This window comes from Amblyomma mixtum, chromosome 2 (genome assembly GCF_055824585.1).
Source record: "Amblyomma mixtum isolate Tamu chromosome 2, ASM5582458v1, whole genome shotgun sequence".
NCBI lineage: Eukaryota > Metazoa > Arthropoda > Arachnida > Ixodida > Ixodidae > Amblyomma > Amblyomma mixtum.
In genome coordinates, this window is record NC_143013.1 from 1521254 (window position 1) to 1540142 (window position 18889).

The window sequence follows — 18889 nt, forward strand, 5'->3', positions numbered from 1 at the left end:
GCGACATGTTCAGGAAAGCCTCTTCTTCAAACTGGGCTCCTTGTAGTTCTTTCCGAGAGAATTCCTGCGAGCTGGACGGCCACTCGAGTACCGTGGTACACTGTCGTCGTCCGTCGCGGAAGGGACTGACGTGGGCTCCGTGCTTGTCCTGGGCTTGCGGTGCGACGCCTTCTCCGTCTGAAGCGTGGCTGGTGGCTGCTCAGACTGCTTTGCTCCCGGTGGAGTCTCTGCGCTTGCACCAGAAGGCGGCACATGCGGGTGGCCCTCACCAATCCTGTCAGTCTTTTCCGGAATGACTGGAGAGGGTTGCACTGCAAGGAAGTTGGGCGACTCCACGAAGGTCTCATCCAGAGGGCACGTCGACGACCGCAGAGAGACGTCGCTTGATGCTTCGCTCTCTCCCGGCGTACTTCGCTCGGTTTCGAGCCGAAATGATTCTGGGGATGCGTCTACGGATGAGTTTCGCCGGCCGCGACCGACTGCCGACAGCGAAGACCTACGCGAACCGAGGTTTCGACTACCGCTCGGTTTACCCATTGACTTCCGTGGTTTGGGAGGGACAGGAACCTGCTTTGTACTGGAAGCAGAATCTTCCGCGAGGTGGAAGTCCACTTCCTCGCCCCCAGCGGTGAAAATCGGCGGCATCTTGCTGCCGTTGAGTTCATGTCCGCTGTTGATGCCGGCAGCAGACTCAAGCACGGAATCTGTTTCGAGGATAATACTTTGGTTCACCTCAACCTGTTCAGCAGCCTTAAGCACTGGTCCCAGTGTGTCACGGGAAGACGCTAGAGGCTCAAGAGGACGAACAGTGTAGTCAGGAATTTGATCTTCCCCGTGGTCTTCATCCGTTACCATGGTGAGCGTCGGAGACTGGCCGACTGCTGGATCCAGTGCGGTAACTTGGGGAGAAGTACCTCCTGACCTTATCATAGTCTCATCTTCCTCGGAGATTACGGTAATGTTGCCGCATTCATTCCCGCATGGCCTACCTTGCGGGTGTAACGGCGGCCAGAGGTCTTGCCGAGTGCTCGGCTCGTCGGCATCGGTGAGGGTTAAGTCTCGCTCGGGAGTCATTATAGCGTGCAGAAGTACGATCGCTCGTGAGTAATTAATGCTTGCATCGTGCAGGCATTGCATACCAGCTTCCAACCAGGCTTTGAGTCGCGGCAGAGCAAGCTTTTCAATCTTCTGCTCACGCTTGTTCGCCTGCTCCAACTTCGACGTCTTCCTCTGGGACGCCGCCAGTGCTCGGGCCAGTTGCTTGTTCTTCTGGAGAATCAGCCGCATCTTCTTTCTGTACGTAGCCAACGAGTCCGACGCATTCATGGAAGAACTGTAGTTGTTCTTATAGCCCCACTGGACGTTGTATTTTGCCGGCAGGGTCTGCACGGTTGGCATTACAGATGCAGTAACGTCTGGGCGTTCCTGTATTCGTTGCGAAACGAAGCGACGTGGCTTGAGTGGCCTTGGCTGTCTCGTCGTCTGGTACCCCTGAAGCGGAGGGTGTCGAAGAATGCTGTAGACCGGTTGGACGTAAAGCAGACAGAGTAGCGACACGAACACTGCATACGTTTCGCGTCGGACTGCACGGGCTGCATGCACTCCTGCGTTGACGACGAAGACAGCATCAGGCGCTGTTTTTAAAGGCAGCGACAAGTACACGCGCGCCCTCTCACGAGTTCCAAGGAGCGGCGCTAGCAGGCGATACGTGATAGCCCAGTTGCGTGATAGGCGGAATAGGCTAAGTGCGTGATAGGCCGGTTGGCGCCACGTGACCTTTTCTCCTACGCGCTCCGAGAAAGGACAAGCACACCCGACCCCTAGCGGCAGAAATGGCAGAATGGGAAATTGCAGACGGTGGAAGGCTGCAGAAACGCGGGCCAACGGAGGGCGTATCATCAATGACATTTCAGCAGGGGCGAAGGTGGACGCACGTGTAATAATCGCCCTTCGGCGCGTTTTACAATCGATGATGTTGCATTGTTTTAGGGCGCTCCGCTCAACAGCTATCATCACTGTAAGCCTGGAAGTTTGAACAACCAATCTTCACTCGGTTATCAGCGCAATCGGCAGCTCTTCGGCGCTGGGCGGCAGTGACGGAAAACTACAGCATCGCTTGGCGAAGGGGGCGTATTTCGCGTGGAATTTCGGCAGGAGGAAAGAAATTGAATACTCTACGGATAATCGCGATATTTGCCTGTTTTACAGGCTGTTTAAAACTTTTGATTTACGCAGCCAACTTGCTTCTAGCCTTGGTGGGTTCTGGTGGTAAACAGCGTTCCGCGCGGCGGTTTTATAAATGCTGACCACTGAACGAGAACAGCAGGAATATAATTGCAGCGAACGTGAATTCTATTTGCGTGTCAAGCTATGCTCTAGGATGAAGGAGGCATATGATTCAAAACGAGATTCCAGTAAAGGGCCGACGAAGTGCGACGTGTGCAGATTTCCGTGATGGTCTTGGAGTGGCCCCTCGCACGGAGGCAGAAAAGAGGACGCCGACGTAGAAGTTTTGATTGTGGACATGAACAGTGCACGGGGGCGGATTTATAGAACGGGGGTGAGGTGGACAGTTGCCCCTTTGAGCGTGAAATTTTACGCAAGAGAACCATGTTGAGCCCCATTTTTTTCAAGGAAAGAAAAAAACGAGGATGCTTAAACTGCCGTTAAGAATTCAAAGTGATTGCATTAGAGATTCCCCCGGCGGAAGTACTCCTTATCTTCCATAGGTTCATAAATCACTGGGTGTACTCCTACATTTACTGGCACAGTAATGCAGCGGTTAAGCGATGCGCCACTATCCTGGTAGGTTGCTGTTTCAAACACAGCCATACCGGTGGTACTTGTGAGACCCAGGTCCCAATATGCTCATTTTTGCACAGATAGTTCTTTGACAGGCTGTCTCTCGACCAATGAGCTCATGCGCAGGGCCACGATGGCATTTGCATTTTTTTCATTAAACGTCTGCTCCCGGGGACCAACTGTTGCACCCTTCCAAGGGGACCATCAGTTTACACCCCTTGCAGTTAGTCCCGAAAAGGGCGAATGCCAGTGGCAGGTCAGTTAGTCCCTAAAAAGTCTAACCTCTCGCCCCCCGTGTTAGCCTCTTTTTCTTAAGAGTGCACGATTTGTGTCTACGGTGATGTGCCGTTAGGTGTGAATGGTTTTTGTGTGTGTGTGTGTGTGTGCCGCTAACGCGATAGCAATTTCCACGGTAAGAGGGTGAGAAGAAGGCGGAGTTCTGAAGACAACCCTAGTAGCACACGTAATTGGCCCAATGTTGTAGAAGTATTGGCAAGGAAAGGTCCTACAAAGGACCAGACTGAAGCCATCCATTTTTAATATTGAGCTGATTAGCTGTGCTCTTTGGGAAGACGCTCGCTAGAAAGTCTATGTGGCTGTGCGATTAGTACAAAGCCCCGCATTGTATCGAACACTGGCCCAGTTGTGACGCAGTGTATGTAAAGCTGGCTTGACATTTCAGATTCACTGGTACGGACATACATAGAGCAACCTCATATAGAAGTCAGCGGGAACCCACTATTGTGCTGAGTTACATGCGAACCAGTTTGAAAGGTCCCAGGCCGCCTGTCAAGGAAATATCTAGGAATGTCATCTTGATTAGATCTGGATTGGATATGAATGTCATCTGAAAAGCTGGCTCGATGTTTCTTACTCACTGGCACGGCTTTGCACACGGGCCACCTCACTGTCCTGAGACATGTGTACTGTGCGATGTCAGTGCACGTTAAAGAACTCCAGGTGGTCGAAATTTCCGGAGCCCTTCACTACGACGTCTCTCGCAGTCTGAGTCACTTTGGGATGTTAAACGCCTATAAACCAAAAAAATTGTCCTGAGTACGGTTACCATGAAAATAGCTAGAGATGCCATCTCTATTTCGCCGTGCTACCTCTTGGTGCATAGATTTGAGATACACTCATGAAAACACCACGGTATGCGATAACTACTACAGAGGTATGCTGTAAGGAAGCACTTGCATGAATAAAGCTGTAAAGAAAAAAAAAATTCAAGAAATATTATGAGCCAGCACTACTCCGAAAAGGCTTCGTGTCCACCAGGAGACAAAATAGCTTTCTTTATTTTCTTTTCACTCATGCTGAGCATTGCAACCTAGAATGTAAGACTTAGTCGATTTGCAACAAATGTCAGTCCTTATCTTAGAGCAACGTGCACTCAGCCGGCATCGAACACGAATATTAAGAGGTCACGGGGCGGAATTTTGCGTGCGTTGCGCATAACAAGGATGGTTGTGGTGGATGTGATTGTGTTAGCGATGAAATGACCTCGCGTTTTTTCTTTCTTTAATAACACGCAGGAATGAAGTTGCGAGGATCGTTTTGTTGGAGCTGAACCTGAGTTTCTTCATTTTCTCCGCAGAGGCCGGGTCCAAGAAGAAAGGAAACAGAACAAAGGCCCCCAAGTCGCACTCGGTCGGCAAGAGGAACACCACAGCGAAGAAGGAGAGCTCCGAGGAGAGCAACGAGTCCAGTAAGAGGCAGGCATTTTCCTCATGAAGAAATGCGTCAATGCCGTTTGTACAGCAGCAGGCGCAGTTTAATGCGATGTTTAGTGCCGACGAATTATTTCATCTGATTTCCGAATAGCTGCCAAATTACCCTCCAAACATGCTATCCACTGCTGAACCCCCACCCTCCCCCCAAACAAACAAAAAAAAACTGGAGGGGCACTTAAGCTCCGCCCTAAGCATATGACGCGATAGCGTAATGGGCTAACTTCCATATATGCAGAAGGTCGTTCTCTGCTTAACATCATAGGTCCCTGGGACTCCTCATGCCCCTCCAGGCGCAGTGGTGCAGCGGTTAAGCGATGCACCACTGCACTGTGATGGCAGGGGCTCCCTGGGCTTTGTGGGACCCAGGTTGGTCCTCCTGAGTGATCAGTCATTAATATAACCGCCACCTACCACGGCGGGCAGTTTGCTTGCTATCCGGTGGGCAGGTTGTGATGACACCGCATGGTCACGTGACCTAGGCGGCCCACCTGCCTCCTAGGTTGCTCTCTGGGGACCACCTGCAAGAGCCACGCTCATGATTTTTCGCTCAAAACGCCCACGCCGACTAGGCCTTTAACGCGACAGCGTCAAGAGTTCAGTTGATACATTGGCGTTTCAAGCGAACGCTCCCTGGGCGTCGCCAAATTGCTCGCTGGGTTGTTTGCACCCCACGCTAGCGCGGTGGAAGCGGCAACGGAACCGGTTTGCAACAGCCCAGAGAGGGGGCGTCTCTACATCCTCCTTGCCCGATAGAAAGATCTATAGACCTTATGCGAAATGCACTGCCATCTAGCGGTCGCCGCGCGCGATCCGCCATGTTGGAGGATAGCCGCCGGATTCACAGCACGTACTGGTACACGCTTGTCGCGCGCGCTCGAGTTTCACCGTCCTCAATATGCCCACATATTGCTCAGTGCCTTGCTGTACGCAGAAGGGTCACAGAGACGCCCAAGGAAAAAAAAGGCAAGAGCGCTTGATGTGAGCGCACTTGTATTTTTGGACTGCGATCCCCGACATCCGCGGCACAAATGTTGCAGAACCGTCGCTACATGTCGAGACATCGCGCAACACATTTCGTTATCGCAATGTAGCAAATGAAATTTGAAATAAGCTTTGTAGGCACGAATAAAATATCACACAAAAGCTGTTTTTCTCCTGCGATTGCCCGTGAAGTGCTGCGATTATCGGTCTCGCAAGAGAGTACAGGTACGGGTCGCGCTTTGTGAGAACCGTCGCTCCTAGCGTTATCCGCCGCAGCGGTTACACGCGTTAGTTTTTAGTGCGAATATTTGTTTCGACGGAAACCCTAGCAAGGGTCAAGTGCCCGTGGCACGGAACGTTTGCGCTCTGCAAGTCAGTCAATCGTTTCAGTTAGACCAGGGAAAGGTGCCTATTTTGTGGAGCGACGGCTTGTATGCGTGTAGCGATTTCACTTTACCGGCCGGTTTCCACGAAACCGTGTGCTGCGTAAAAAAAAAAAAAGAACCGTAAGGGAAGCCGTTCAAGCGGTACCATAGTTCCAACTAGTAGCGGGAATGCATAACGCGTGTAGAATCCTCCAAAAATATCAGTGCACAACTGCTTGCTCGTCGTGGTAAAATCATAGACACTGCTGCATTCACGGGCTACTTGTTTTTAATGGCGATAGTCCAAGAATGGTAAGCACTTGTGTAGTGAGGTCAAACGGGGACCTAGGGGTCTATGTGCCCGGTAATAATAATAGTGTTTTCTCTCTCTGTCTAGGGCACTAGGGCAAACAAACAAATGCTGTATGAACTTTTCAAGGAAAATGAAAAGCGTCGCATGTTGAGAGGCCACTTTTTTTCGACACTACCAACATGAGCCTGAAGTTTACTATCGTTTGCTTTCGGCGCCGACGCAACACACAGAAAACGCTACCACAACAACAGCAATTCAAGCGGCACACCCGTCCGCAAAAAGTATCGAACCAAATAAAAACTGACTCAAACTAGACCGCAATGCGCACATTTTTAGCCGTAAACGAAAATTACACTTGCTTCGTACATTTCTTGGTGTTCAGCGTCGGCAAACTGACGTAGAACTCCGTGAAAAACTTGTAGCTCCGTACTCGGTGGCGTTCGGAAAGTGGTTTGGACGCGTAGTAAGTGTCTGCGAAGTCACTTCGAAACTTGGGCAGCAGAAATACCTCGACTGACCATTCAGTCATGTTTACAGGCTCAAGTGACAGTAAATAAGATTTTCGAGCCAGCACAGCAGTATGGAAGCTAACGCAGGGCACGCCTAAATCCAGAGAGCAGAGGCGGAACGAGCTTCTGTCATCCTTCAACATGGCGGCTTTCCACTGGTTCTTCTTTTCTCTGATAGATTGCAGCAATTTTGCATAAGGTCTATAGACAGATTTTATGGGAGAGGAAGAACGGCGCCGTAGCGCAGAGGAGGGGACCTTTTCCCCTCTCGCTGGCTTGTGCGGCGGTCGAGCTATGGGCTCTGCGTATGGGCGCTGGGATTGGAAATGAGTTTTCTTGAAGTTTGAGCACTTCTCGACAAAACACAATTTCTCGATAGCGTGCTTAGGCTCCAAATGAGACTGCGACAAGAATATGGTCCGCCTACTCGGAGTTTCAGAAAATAAAAAAAAATGAAAATTAAGGGCGGTATACTCTAGCTGTCGCGGCTTTAATGCTTTGCTGGTGTGTTCGTCCTATTCAGGCAGTGCCGCATAGTCACGTATCGAAGAAAAGCACATCGTACTTGGTCTGAATGTTTCCTATCCCAAGCAATAGTATTCTGCACCCTTTAATAACACATGTGCCAGGAAATGTTCGTGCTATTTTTGAACAGAGCGTGGTTTTTGCGATGAAGCACAAAGAAATTCTTCATTCGGGCTCGGCGAATTCGAGCTATACGCTCGCGGCCATAATAATACGGAGAACGCTTCGGCCTTAAAGCTCTGTCATGCCTAACCTAGAGAAAATTGGGAGATGCTTCATAGCTATGCTAGCATATGCCGGTGGTGAACTAGCACATAGCCTCAAGAGACCTCTTTATTTTACCACCTACACTCGTGAAAATAATGAAAATGGGGGCGGGGTGAGATTTCGCCAGTGTGATAGGCGCACATGGTTATGCCGAGGTCTCAGTGCGCCCGCAATGTCCATTAACGCGATAGATTTTAAAGGTGCTGTGAAGAGGAATCGGAACTCGCCTTTTTGCCGCGGGAACTCGATCTACACATTCCCAGCATTCTTAGAAACTTCGGTTTATTGCCCTGTGTGGCCGTTTTCCCTAATTAAATCTGATTAACGTCCGGCTCCCACCTTTTTTTTTTTTAATTCTCCCCGTGCGGTGGGTGGAGTCGACCAACGCGTGGAGTGCCTTTCAGCCAGCTCCGTGGAGGCTTTGCTTTCTCTTTATTTAGTTTTTTAGGTTTCCGTGAATAAATAGTTTCATTCGCAGATAATATAGCCGCAAAATAAGCCTGCAGAAATAAAAATACGCGCGGGCTATTTGCTACTACGGATTACTACGTATTACTCCGCCGATGGAAGAGCGGCAAGCCTCCACGGAGCTGGCTGAAAGGCACTCCACGCGTTGGTCGACTCTGCCCACCGTACGGGGAGAATTCAAAAAAAAAAAAAAAAGGCGGGAGCCGGACGTTAATCCAATTTAATTAGGGAAATCGGCCACACAGGGCAATAAATCGAAGTTTCTAAGAATGCTCGGAACGTGTAGATCGAGTTCCCGCGGCAAAAAGAAGAGTTCAGATTCCTCTTCACTGCATCTTTAAGCCTCCCACTGAGCAGAAAATCCGGCGTGGGTGTCGGCGCTGTAATAAAAAAATCCCGGAGAAGAATCCCAGGTCACGTGACCTTATTGTGAGTAAACTGACCACCGTGGCAGGTGGCAGCTAAACTAATGACTGGTCGCAAGAGGCTGCTCGGGAAGAGCAATCTGGTTCGCACTAGACCTATACCGATGGCCGCACCTGCCATAGCAAGACCATCGATTAACCGCTGCACCACTGCGCCAGGAGGGGTATGAGGACTCCCAGCGATCTATGAATGTTAAGTAGAGAATGACCAATTCCGCACATACGGCTGTTACCCCACTAAACCTATCGCGTCATACCGTTAAGGCGGAGCTGAAGTGTCCCTGTCCAATTCTGTTCGCCATTTTCCCGTCGGCCCTGAGTTACATCGGCAGTGGACATCGTTGGTGAACAAAAAATACTTGTGCCAACAACGAGCTTACTCCTATGTTCAGCGCACTTTCTGAAATCCACTATCAGCAAAAAAAAAAACAAAAAACATGCCGTTAGTATGAAAATAATCGCATTTGCACAACATGGCATGAATGTAAGTGGCGGCACGAAATTTTCACCGAACTGCAAAGTGAGGAAAAATGCTGCGACGGCAGCGAAAGAAGAAAGAACACAATACATGCACTGGACGATAAACTGTCATGCATTGTAATAAATCGTTCGTCTGAAAACATATTGAATGCCTTGTAAATCCTCACCTTGTCCACTCAAGGAGACCATGCATAACTGTGTCAGACACACGACAAACTTTACGACTATAGCCATGCAGCTCTCCAACGGCCGTTTTAATTAGTTGTCGTTAGTTGTCATTTTAATTATTAAAGCTAAGAGTGATGAAAAGTTAAAAAAGATTACCGCATGCAAAATGTGTCATTATGGACAAGCTTTTAGATGACGATTAAGAAAGGTAGTTTTAATTCTAGGTAGTGCTGGCATTGTTTCCACGCCTTCGCTATATCGGTCGGAGGTAGTCTTCATGATATATCCTTGCTGTAGATAGCCTCAGTCACTGGTGTTTGTTCTTACTCTGTCTGCTTCTAGCTGATCCAGTGGTTCATCATGCGTGATTCAGGTCACGGGAGAGGGCGACGCAGTGCAGGAAAAGGGAGATGTCACAAAAGTTAAACATGTGACTGTGAGACAGAAAGAGAAGCGATCGTTTAAAAAAACCCGATCAGGGGATGACTTGGGGTTGAGAGAGTCGGACTGCTCATAATACTGAACTGGAACCTGCATTTAAATAATTCTGCTGGCTGAGCTCGTTCCGACATCGCTCTCTGTTGTTGCTGCCTGCTCGCACAGACAGCCGCGAGAGCCACGAGAGGACGCATCGTGGTAGGAGGGACCACCAAAAGGTTAACCACAAGGATGCGCACAAGCACGAGCACAAGCACGAGCACAAGCCCGGCAACCACACGGCGACTCACGCCGACGGAACGGAGCCTAGACAACACCGTGAGTTGAAGAACTGCGTTTTCGGCTTCGACCTTTAGAATGACAGGTGCATCAGTGTCGCTGGGAGATATTACGTCTTCATCGTCGTTCTCGCCGGTGTCGTTCGCGCACTCCACACCCCTATACCCCGACACCTCTAAGCCCCATCCCAACACCTCTGACCCACACCGCGACACCTCTAACTCACACCCCATGGCTGTTTATTACGCCACCCTATACAACAACACTGTAGACGCCGCCGCACAACCACCACCAACCCCGCCAACCCTTATACCCCACACCATGACTCCCTACTGCTCCCGTGGCATCCGGCACCACCATGCGTGCGTGCGAGACGCACGTCCACGTACCCTCCCACACCCCTATCCTTATACCGACACCCCACCTCTGCACACCCCATCCTCAAGGATTGTTTCTGCACCCGGCTTCTCCAACACTTTCAGCAAAAGGGTCTCAGCGGTAATGTGAGTGAAGCGGCATGAACGTAATACACACCACACGCATCTACCCTAAGGCACACCACACGCAAGACACACCGCACGTAGGCTTACTAAGCCCTTCGACTAGCAGCAGCATTTCGCACCATCCAGGATGTCGATGAAATTTGCATTACCACAGGGGCAAAGGTCCGGTAAGCTTCTTTCATTGAAAAAAAAAAACAATAAGAACAAGGGAGAAACACGAAAGTAGTCACAGGTCACCTGACCGATTCACCTTATTGCTAAAAAACATGCTGTAAAGCTTCTGTGCTGGTGCCCCAATCTTTCGCTCAAGGTGTTTTTTTTTTTCAATTCTATATTTTGTCGATTTCTAAAGTTATTAGCAATACGCGCTAAAGCAGCGAGAAGATGGCGAATTTAGCCATGCTGAGGAATGTATTTGGCAAGGAACTTGGTATAATAATTTTTACGTCGATGGAAAGAGGTGTTTCTAGACGGAGAGCTGCTGTCATGCCATTTTACGATTAAGTGACCGTACATTGGTTTGACTCATTCCAGAGGTTTCTCACGACAGAGTTGCTAGAATGGCTTTGCTGAGGACAGCATGTTACGAGATATACCACCGCGACAATGTTTCACGATGTCTTTCTTACAGGCGATAAATAGCCACCGGCGTCTATTGTTCCCTCACTGCTAACTAGAGCGGACTTACTTTTCATTACCTGTCACACCTGCTACACACTGCTTTTCAGTCCTCTTTTTTTTTCTACCTGGCGATGACTGCACTGTTCAGGTAATGTCATGGAGCTTGATATAAAAACCACCCATGGCATGCTGTGAAGCACAGCGTTTTCCAGTACCCTTGTACAAGGGGCGCAACGAGAGGGCCACCGCGTGGATCGGCGACCATTCCTGTGAAACTCAAAAAGTGGCTTTCGAACCTTTAAAGTCCCTGTAAGCTCCCTCGGCCCTGTCGATTAGCCATCGTTATGCCGTCAAGCTGAACAGCATAGATACAAGACATGTCGAAGCGTCGTACTAATAATCTCCGTCGGAGCAAAACCCAGTGCAGGTGGTCTTTAATTCTGTTTACCTACCTAATGTCTTTTACCGCCACCCCGCACACAAAGGCATGCATACCTATACACACACATACATACATACATACATACATACATACATACATACATACATACATACATACATACATACATACATACATACATACATACATACATACATACATACATACATACATACATACATACATCCATACATACATACATACATACATACATACATACATACATACATACATACATACATACATACATACATACATACATACATACATACATACATACATACATACATACATACATACATACATACATACATACATACATACATACATACATACATACATACATACATACATACATACATACATACATACATACATGGGTTATTTTCAGTCAGGCCCGTTGTGCAAGATGAATTTCCTTTCACGCGTATAAGTACTAGAACCCCTGTTTCTGATTCGAGGAGATTCTTTCTCAATATTGAGGCCATACTCCAGACATTTCTTCCCAAACACCAGTGCGCACTGTATGTGGCTTCGAATTTAGGTGCTACACCACGTTATGCTCATCGCGCTGCTGCTTCCATACCGTGCACATGCAGCGCCGCACGCGGCCATTCAGTGCGTGGTTCCGGTGTGCGAGCCGTACTGCAAGTTCCGCCAGGCCGAGCACGGCTGCCTGGTGTGCGAATGCCCGGACGTGTGCCCCCAACTGGTCTGCGGCGCCGGGTGCCAGCCGTACTTCACCGAAGCCAGCAAGTGCGAGCGGTGCCTCTGCGCCCCTCATACACGTGAGCCCATCTGCCCTGCCTCATTTTCATGCCCGAACAACTTAGGTCGGAAACAAAGATTCGCGCTGCTAACTGTGGCGGTTAGGCTCTTGGAAATGTGTCCTCTTACCATGCGTTTTCAGTGCTTCTTTGAACATCGCATTTTGTACCCAGATATCGTCAAGATTACGAATACTGCTGTCTAGAAACCTATCATCGCTCTTGGTTTATGAAGCTAGTACACCTGTACGATGACTTCAGAAATCTGAATGATCCAAAATGTGGCGTGCTGGCGTCCTTAGGTGTCACTGACCCCTGATTTCTTTAGTTTCACATGCTTGTCTTTCTTTTTTTTTACTATTACTAATAAGAACTGAGGACTGCAGAACGACTAATGAAGTCCCTGTATTTTTTTTTTTCGTTTAGCTCATGCATGTCAAGCTTGCATAGATCGCCCATATTCACTTGAAGCATCATCATCCAGGCACACATTAAGCATTAAAAAAATAGCAGGGACATCTAATTTTATTGTGTGTTGTCAGTGCGGTAGCATCAGCAGCTGCTGATCGCTTTGCCAGAAGTGACATCTCTTCCCTCCAGCCAATCAGCCAGCTGGAATTTTCCGGGCTAGTGACGTCACTTTCCTCCACCCTACCAGTGGATTGGGCTTCCGACGACACATTTTCTTCCCGATCAGGCTTCTAAAGCTATCGAATTAAAAACAAGCTTCGACGGAACTTTTCCAACACAAGAGCACCCTGTGAGTAGACTAGAGCACGCGCACTGGCGAAACCAATGAGACAGCACAAACACAGCGACAAATAAGAAGCGAGTTCAGTCGAAAAGCATCAAAAGGAGCGAGGTGTTCCGGCAATATCGCCCCTCATTATCATTTTCTTCCGCGCTACAAGCGGCCGGCGTCCTCTATGCCATGAACTACGACTCGAGGCCATCAACAGCCTCAGAGGCCGTGCATAGACGTGCTCTCACTCGGAACGCTTTCCCAACGACGCCAACGCACGGTGATGGGCCGTTTCCTCTTGCACCACTCATCTCTGCGTGCTCGCGCGCAGGCCGGGAGCAGCTGTCTGAGGTGTTGTCGTCCTTCTGCTCGGAGCACACGCTGCACCGGATGCTGGCGGACTTTGACGACTTCCGGGACAGCCTGCTGCGACTCCAGCACCGAAGCCTCGAGCTTCAGGAACTCATCAACCGCGCCGAGCACGCCCGGGGCATCCACGGTGAGTGCACATACAGCGGTGCTGGGGGGACTGCGCCAGAACTGCTTCATTGTAACCGCTTCCATTGCACCCGGGGACAAAAAGGGATAAATGAAATGCTTTCAGAAAAAGGGATAAATGAAAGAACGCACTTCCTTAATGCAAAGCCGGACCGCACTGGTGGTCTGGTTCAGCGTCCACCTCTTATGCAAGAGGTGCGGGGTTCGAACCCTGTTACGCTGGGGACAAATCGTTGAGCCACCAGTGATAAAGTGGGTACAATCTTTCCCCTGAATTGTTGCTTAGTTTATGCGGGGGGAAACGCTTAGAAAATGTGTCTTCGATTCCACCTTGAGTAGAGCGAAACACTTAGTGTCATGACGCTGTTTGGCCAAAAATGCCCTTGCGTCATTAAAAATCCACGATTATCATCATCGTCATCGTGCAAATTCAGGGAAGAATAAATTAAAGGAGAGGAGGTTAACCAAGCATAATGTGCGGTCGGCCATCCTGCATATAGAGAGGGGATTAGAGAGAGTGGACGAGGAGGCAGAAGTAAAATTTAGTCGATAATGTCCGTGGATTAAGGCCATGATTATTGATTTGTGGCGACGAATAAAAAATGAAGTCCACAGTTCGTTTTCAGGTGGCCGCTCAGTATGCGGCTGTAGATGAAGCGGGTGAAAACGTAACTAGACAGGTGTCTCTAATCGACAACTGCAGGTATTGAAGGAGGAGGCAAAGTGGTTTGAGTCAAGGAAAACAGGAAAATCGTTAATTTCGAAGTATTTGCCATGAATACTTCACCGCCCTCGCTAGTTTTCTTGCAATACGTTCCGGCGGACATGGCAAGCTGTCCAGATGCAGTCACTGGGGACCTCTTTCTGCATGTTCATGTCGGTCGAGTGTAGTCACATAGCATGAATAAGCTAAACTGAACTGGCAGCCATAATAGCAGTAGGTATTTATTATTACAAAAATACAAGAAGGAAGGAAAATATGCTGCCGGCCACATCAATCGCTATTTACTATCTTAAGCACCCGAGCTGGGGCGCACGGAAACAAAAGGAGGCAGGGAGAGGATAGCGAGGAGAAGTACAGAAGGGAGCGATAGCTAGAATTACAGAACAGGGCAAAGCTAGGTCTATAGACTGTTCACATAAAATACAAAAAGTGATCGGGCGTGCACCGCTGAAGCGGGAGTGACGGCGCACTGTGCTGCAGTTGAAGCCGGTCAGACTGAAAAGAGAAACGGGTACAAAAACATTCCTTAAATATTTCGGCCAATTACATCACGTTAATTACATTGTATAGTGTAGGCATCCATGTCAATGAGCTGTTTTGGTATGGCCGCCACACACCCGTAGCCCTTCATAACTATAAATACGCACTGATTTTTACGCGAAGCATATTACTAGAGCTACACTACAGCCCGTCGAGCGCGGCGGTGGAGCTACCATTGACCTTGAGCGTGACCACGTGACGCCACATGACAACATGACGTCACAGCAGAGGAGAGATGGGCTGCCGGCTCGCGCGGTCGGTCGCGGCGGTGGAGGCTCCACATCAGAGGCGCGGCGGCTGACCACGTGACAACATGACGTCACAGCAGAGGAGAGATGGGCTGCCGGCTCGCGCGGTCGGCCGCGGCGGTGGAGGCTCCACATCAGAGGCGCTGCAGCTGACCACGTGACGCTACAGCCGCGGTATAAAGCTGAGCTTGCCTCGCTCTCCGGGCACTTACGAGGCGGCCAGGTGTTGGGATGCCGCCTAGAAGCAGGGCTGATTTGAACGAGAAGCGAAAGCTTCAGCGTGCCACAGAGACCGATGAAGAGCGGGATGAACGTCAACCAAGGAAAGCCATGTATTACCAAGCCTAGCCACCAATATGCTTCGCATCTGACTAGGCTTAACCTTAGCTAAGCCTCAGCCATTTTTTTTTATGCGAAGCATATTGCTAGAGCTACCAATCACGCCGTCGCCGTGGGACCCCTAGCCGTGAAACCACGTGACACCGTGACGTCACACCACGTGACATCGGATGAGAGCGCCGGCCTCCACCTCGCGCCGTCGCCGTGGGACCCCTAGCCGTCACACCACGTGACATCGTGACGTAACACCACGGGACACCGTGACGTCACACCACGTGACACCGTGACGTCACACCACGTGACATCGGATGAGAGAGCCGGCCTCCACCTCGCGCCGTCGCCGTGGGATGCTTCGCATTCCCAAGGCTTAGCCAAGCTGAGCCTCAGCAATTTTTTTATTCCTGACATGTGTTACCAAATGTCTTGCGTATACCTGAAGCAATACTTTTGCTCTCCGCCACTCTGCGCTAATGCGTATTGAGGTGAATATCGTAAGACGGTACGTTTTAGGCAAAGGAGCCGATCATAAGTTTTCCTTTTTTTCTTCGGCATGTGCATGTCTTTTTTGCTCACGTGTGCTTGAATTATTACAGGACCTGTACCGGAGGATGTCCGAGCGAACTTTGGAAGGCACCACCACAATCACCATCAACCCCTTCACCATCTGGCGGGCCATCACCCGAAGCACGCAAACGGCCATCATTCGAAGCCCTCCGAAAGGCACCACAACTGAGCGCCTCATAGCTGTTTTGCGACTCATGCAAGTGTTTGCTCTAACGCGAAAAATAAAAATTTGTCGCAGACGTCAAGAATGTGTGCATGTTGATGTTTCTAGCTTTTCATTCCGTCTTTGCGACTCATATATCTGGGGTGGAATGAAGCCCACAGCGATGAAATCCTTTGGTGTACACGTGGAGAACAAAAATCTCATTTTTCCTGTGTTCTTTTTTTGTAAATGTGTGAGTATAATTCCTATCGTTAGTACTACGATCAACCTGCAACCTCAGCACTGTTATTATTCGCCTTTTTTCTAATGCCTAGACTCGGTTCATTTAAAAGTAACGCAGGCAAAGAAATTCAAAAATCAAGCATGCGCATACTGAGCACTATTTATAAGCATTGCAGAAGTGTGAGTTATTTATGATGCCCTCAGTGCGTCTGATAGTGTATTTTAAAAAGCACGAGGCTAGAGACTGAAAATTAAAGAAATGAAAGAAAAAATATGCCGCATGAAGAATTTCCAGTTTTCTAGACCAACTACAATTATTTATTTATTTATTTACAAATACTGCTAATCCCAATTGGGATTGTGGCAGGAGGGCTTAGTAAGGTTAACAGAACGCGGTCAAGCATAATTGGAACATTCAACTGGTCAGCATGTTAAGAAAAACAACGAACGGTAAAACGAAAATACAACCGAGCTGTGACGAAAGCAATCAAATAACGCATAAAATAAGGCTAATGTCGGTAGTATTATACAAAGAATAACAAAATGTTGAAACATTGCTAGTTGTTATAATACGCAGACAATAAGTAAACAGTAAATATTATAATCGTACACTGCAAAGGCATTAACACAGTATAGGTGTTTAGTTTAAGTAACACTGCATAGTTTGACAAAAAAAAACTTACACATAAAAAAAACAAATAACCATGGGTATAATAATAACAGAACGCAAGCAACCAGGAATGAATAACTAATAACAGGACATACTCTCAACTGCAATATTAAATTTTGTCAATGATGAACAGTTAGTAATAGATGGATCAAGGCTGTTCCATTCTCGAATTGCTAGTGGGAAAAAGGAATTTTTAAAGCAGTTAGTATGGAAATGATACTCACTTAATGTATGCGAATGTTTATGACGCGTTGATCTTGCTTCGGAAAGGGAAATATATTTAGTAGTGTCGAGTTTTAGATGTCGATTTATTAGTTGAAACATGAGTTTTAGTCGTGCCACTTTTGCACGGGTCTGCAATGATTTTATTCCTTCAGTTTTCATTAATTCAGTAGGCAAATCGGTTATTTTGTATTTGTTAAATATAAATCTGACTGCTTTTCTTTGAACGGCTTCAAGTTTGGTTATATCTTGATTAGCATAAGGAAACCAAACGACGTTAGCATATTCGAGAACAGATCTAACCAAAACATTGTAGGCTAAAAGCTTAGTTTGAAAAGGGGCTAATGTGAGGCGTCGTCTAAGAAAAAAGAGTCGTTTCAAAGCTGTTGAGGTGATTTTGTCCACGTGAGCGTTCCACCTGAGGTCATGGGTTATTAGTACGCCAAGATACTTATGATTAGTCACTACAGTAAGTGGTGTGCCATTTATAGTATACCGAAAGTCGGATTTATGTTTCTTTCTAGAAACTGTCATAACAGCAGATTTAGCAGCGTTCAGTGTCATCTGCCAGTCAGTGCACCATTTTGCTATAAAATGTAATGCGTTGTTAAGAGCTTCATGATCCTCTAATGTATTAATTTCGCGATAAATTACACAGTCATCGGCGAACAGTCGTATATTAACGTTGAGATTAGTCGTCAGATCATTTATAAAAATCAAGAAAAGAACAGGTGCCAAGACAAACCCTGAGGTACACCAGACACAACATTTACTACGTGGGAGGCTTGATGATTAATTTCTACAAATTGTGTTCTGCCTGATAAGTAGTTGCTAATCCAATTAACTATAGAGCCATGAGCTAGAGTTGATTCTAGTTTATTAATTAGTTTAATGTGTGTAACCCGATCAAATGCCTTTGAAAAATCTAGTAGTATTAGATCGGTTTGCTTTTGTCTGTCTATGCTGTGGGATAAGTTGTGGACTAATTCTAATAACTGTGTTACTGTCGAAAGGCCTTGGCGGAAGCCATGCTGAAATGGGGAGCCGGGACGCCGATCGCATCGGCGTCCCGGCCGAGTTTGGAAATCCCCACGACTCCTGGCTGCTGCTACCGCTTGATGAGAATCTCCCCAAACACAAGCAAAGTTATAGGCTCCAGAATTCATTGACAGACTTCTCCAACACACCGACACGACGAAGAAGTGTGTTGTCGCCTACAGCGCGCAGCGTTTCCAGAATTTCGGTCTCGAGACAACCTCTTTCAACAACAAGGCACTTAGCCACTTCGAGAACTTTAGGCACTCAGTTGAATTCCGGCAAGGAAGAAAGCTTCAGGATTAGAATAACACGCAGGCAGACACACGTACATTGAAACGAAAGCAAAACAGCGGTGCGAACCGAGCGGAGCAACTTCCTTCCTCAAGAGTGAACTTTGACCGATCGCATCGGCGTCCCGGCCGAGTTTCGAAATCCCCACGACTCCTGGCTGCTGCTACCGCTTGATGAGAATCTCCCCACCCGCATCGCAGCCCCATCCCTTAACCTAGGTGTTTATTTTCACAGGGCTGAGGGGCCCCCCTCCCCCGATGCAAATCGGAGCTCCCCAAATGTGGCCCATATCCCCTCATCCAGATCTGCAAAAGGCTCCCCAGAAAGAACGGGAGTAAGAGGGAACAAAAGAAACTTGCAGCAGTCTAGGGGAGAGGAGGGTGTGAGAAAGAACGAAAGGCCTTCGCAAGGATCAGTGGGGAAGAGCGCGCGGCCTGGACAAGGGCCCGCTTTGGCTCGTCGCCCTCCGCTCTGAGAGAGGAAAGAGAGGAGGGACGGCCGGGTGTGCGCCGAGGAGGGGAGGTGTTTCCCTTCCCCTCCACCAG

The 18889-nt window shown here is 48.4% G+C and overlaps 1 protein-coding gene across 1 annotated transcript in view; it reads left to right on the forward strand.

Moving 5' to 3' along the window:
* The window catches only part of LOC149358206 (uncharacterized), a 36573-nt gene extending 20585 nt beyond the window's left edge, over nucleotides 1–15988 (forward strand). Inside the window, exons 6-10 of the mRNA XM_089570259.1 lie at nucleotides 4400–4510; nucleotides 9640–9792; nucleotides 11916–12104; nucleotides 13157–13324; nucleotides 15768–15988. Of these exons, the coding sequence (XP_089426385.1) occupies nucleotides 4400–4510; nucleotides 9640–9792; nucleotides 11916–12104; nucleotides 13157–13324; nucleotides 15768–15907 (761 nt within the window). The 3' untranslated portion in view covers nucleotides 15908–15988. The remainder of the gene's footprint in view (nucleotides 1–4399; nucleotides 4511–9639; nucleotides 9793–11915; nucleotides 12105–13156; nucleotides 13325–15767) is intronic.
* Nucleotides 15989–18889: the final 2901 nt, after the last annotated feature.